General features: G+C 36.4%; 1 protein-coding gene across 4 annotated transcripts in view; it reads right to left on the bottom strand.

The window, feature by feature from the left end:
• Window positions 1-656: 656 nt before the first annotated feature.
• The window catches only part of LAYN (layilin), a 375,483-nt gene continuing 374,468 nt past the window's right edge, over window positions 657-1,671 (bottom strand). For 3 of the 4 annotated variants that reach the window (XM_044080990.1, XM_044080993.1, XM_044080994.1), the window contains one exon: window positions 657-1,189. In XM_044080990.1, coding sequence (XP_043936925.1) covers window positions 829-1,189 — 361 coding nt within the window. In that variant the 3' untranslated portion in view covers window positions 657-828. The remainder of the gene's footprint in view (window positions 1,190-1,671) is intronic. The other variant, XM_044080992.1, reaches the window with a different exon arrangement.

Here is a 1,671-nt window from a genome sequence, read left to right as displayed (position 1 = left end):
GTATTGACCTATGAACCTGTGAACTTACGATTTCCCTCTATTATGTTAACATGAGGAAGGTCAGACAATACTGGTCAAAAAGAGTGCCTATTATGAGTGCAAAACCCAGATTTGCAAACACTGTCAATAGTAAAAGTAAGTCTTTTATTTGTTATTTTCACCAAGGTTATTGCTGTTTGTAATTACAGGCTTAGAAGTTTCAGTTATTTGTTGAGTAACAGTGCCAGTTAACCTCCCCCCAACCCTATTTCTTCAGGCTTGATCAAAATCTTATTCTTTTTTCATTCAGGCATTTGACTTTTTTTCTTGAGTTTTCTGTTTTGCTTTCCCAATCTAGCATGAGATTTCTTTAAGAACCCCAGTCGGTAGGCTGTCAGTGGTATACCAAGATGCTAACTTTTGCACGTTTTATTGTTTAGACAATATACTTTTGTTTGCTTATGCTTCTCTGAAGGCTGTCATGTAAGCTGGCTAGTTTACTGCGTATGTGTCACATGTATTTATGCATTGTCTGGGATGTAGATGTCTTAGTCAAATAGTAGATCAGCATAAATGGACAGACAAATCAGAGAATATAGTGATAGGCAGACTGACAGATAGACGGCTAGAACAGAAAATGGCACAGGATTGTACAAATACTCACGATACTTTGCTGAACATTTGATTTTTATTAAGCTTTTGTCCTTTCAGATAAATTCATTTACAACAAGAAATAATAACTCCGTACAAAACACAATACTTTAGAATGCAAACATTGATTATAAAATACAATAATAAAGATGCACAATTCATTTCTTATATGGTTGAGTCATTATTTCCCATTGTTATTTAACATCCATATATTTCATTTTCTACCCACCCTGACTGCTTGCTTTTCCCAGTCTGGTCAGTAGATATTTCGTAGATTTCATTAGTTACAAATCCACTCTCTGCACTAGCTAGAGTCCCACATCCACTCTCTGATGTATTTCCTGCCATATTGTCATATTCTCCAGACAAATTGTCAGACATATTGTCTCCTGTGGATGTACGAAATGAAATGTTTTTGGTGTCTGGCCTTGTACCTGTTAAATCAGCATCATTTTGCTTCCTAATTACATTGTAAATCTCTAGATTGGGACTATTGCTTCTTAGTGGAGACATCCAGAAATGATATTCCTTTGTGCTTATTTCTGTTCTTTCTTTTCTTCTGAAACAAGAAACAGATGATAACAACTGTAAATGTTAAACATGACATGCTTAATAAATCCTATAATGAATCTAAGGAAGAGATCAGCAAATCATTACTGCTATGCCATGCAGAATTTATAATGTTCACAACCAACAAAAAAATAATGGTGTCAGAATTTTGCTTTTGTTTGCACAATCTTACGGTGTGAAGGTACAGACATGAAACACTTGTGCATGAGAGACACAACACCAGTCAGCCTGCTATTTACACCATTGTATTTCCTAGCACATCCCCAGTCTTTTGTGACTTCTGCTTCATTTATTAAAATTAAATACTAACAGTGGATAGGAAGTACCTTTGTTGAAGGTTGTGCATCAGAGCTGGCAACTCGGCACGTAAAAATCTACTGCCAATCATTAGCGGACCAGAGTTCCGCTGTGGCGACCCCTAACCGGGAAAAGCCGAAAGACACAACAACTAACAGTGGATAGGAAAGTTCT

The sequence above is a fragment of the Protopterus annectens genome, chromosome 8.part0 (assembly GCF_019279795.1).
Source record: "Protopterus annectens isolate FY-2018-M chromosome 8.part0, PAN1.0, whole genome shotgun sequence".
Taxonomy (NCBI): Eukaryota; Metazoa; Chordata; order Ceratodontiformes; family Protopteridae; genus Protopterus; species Protopterus annectens.
The sequence above is the reverse complement of the archived record's forward strand: the minus strand, read 5'-3'. Positions and strand labels throughout refer to the sequence as shown.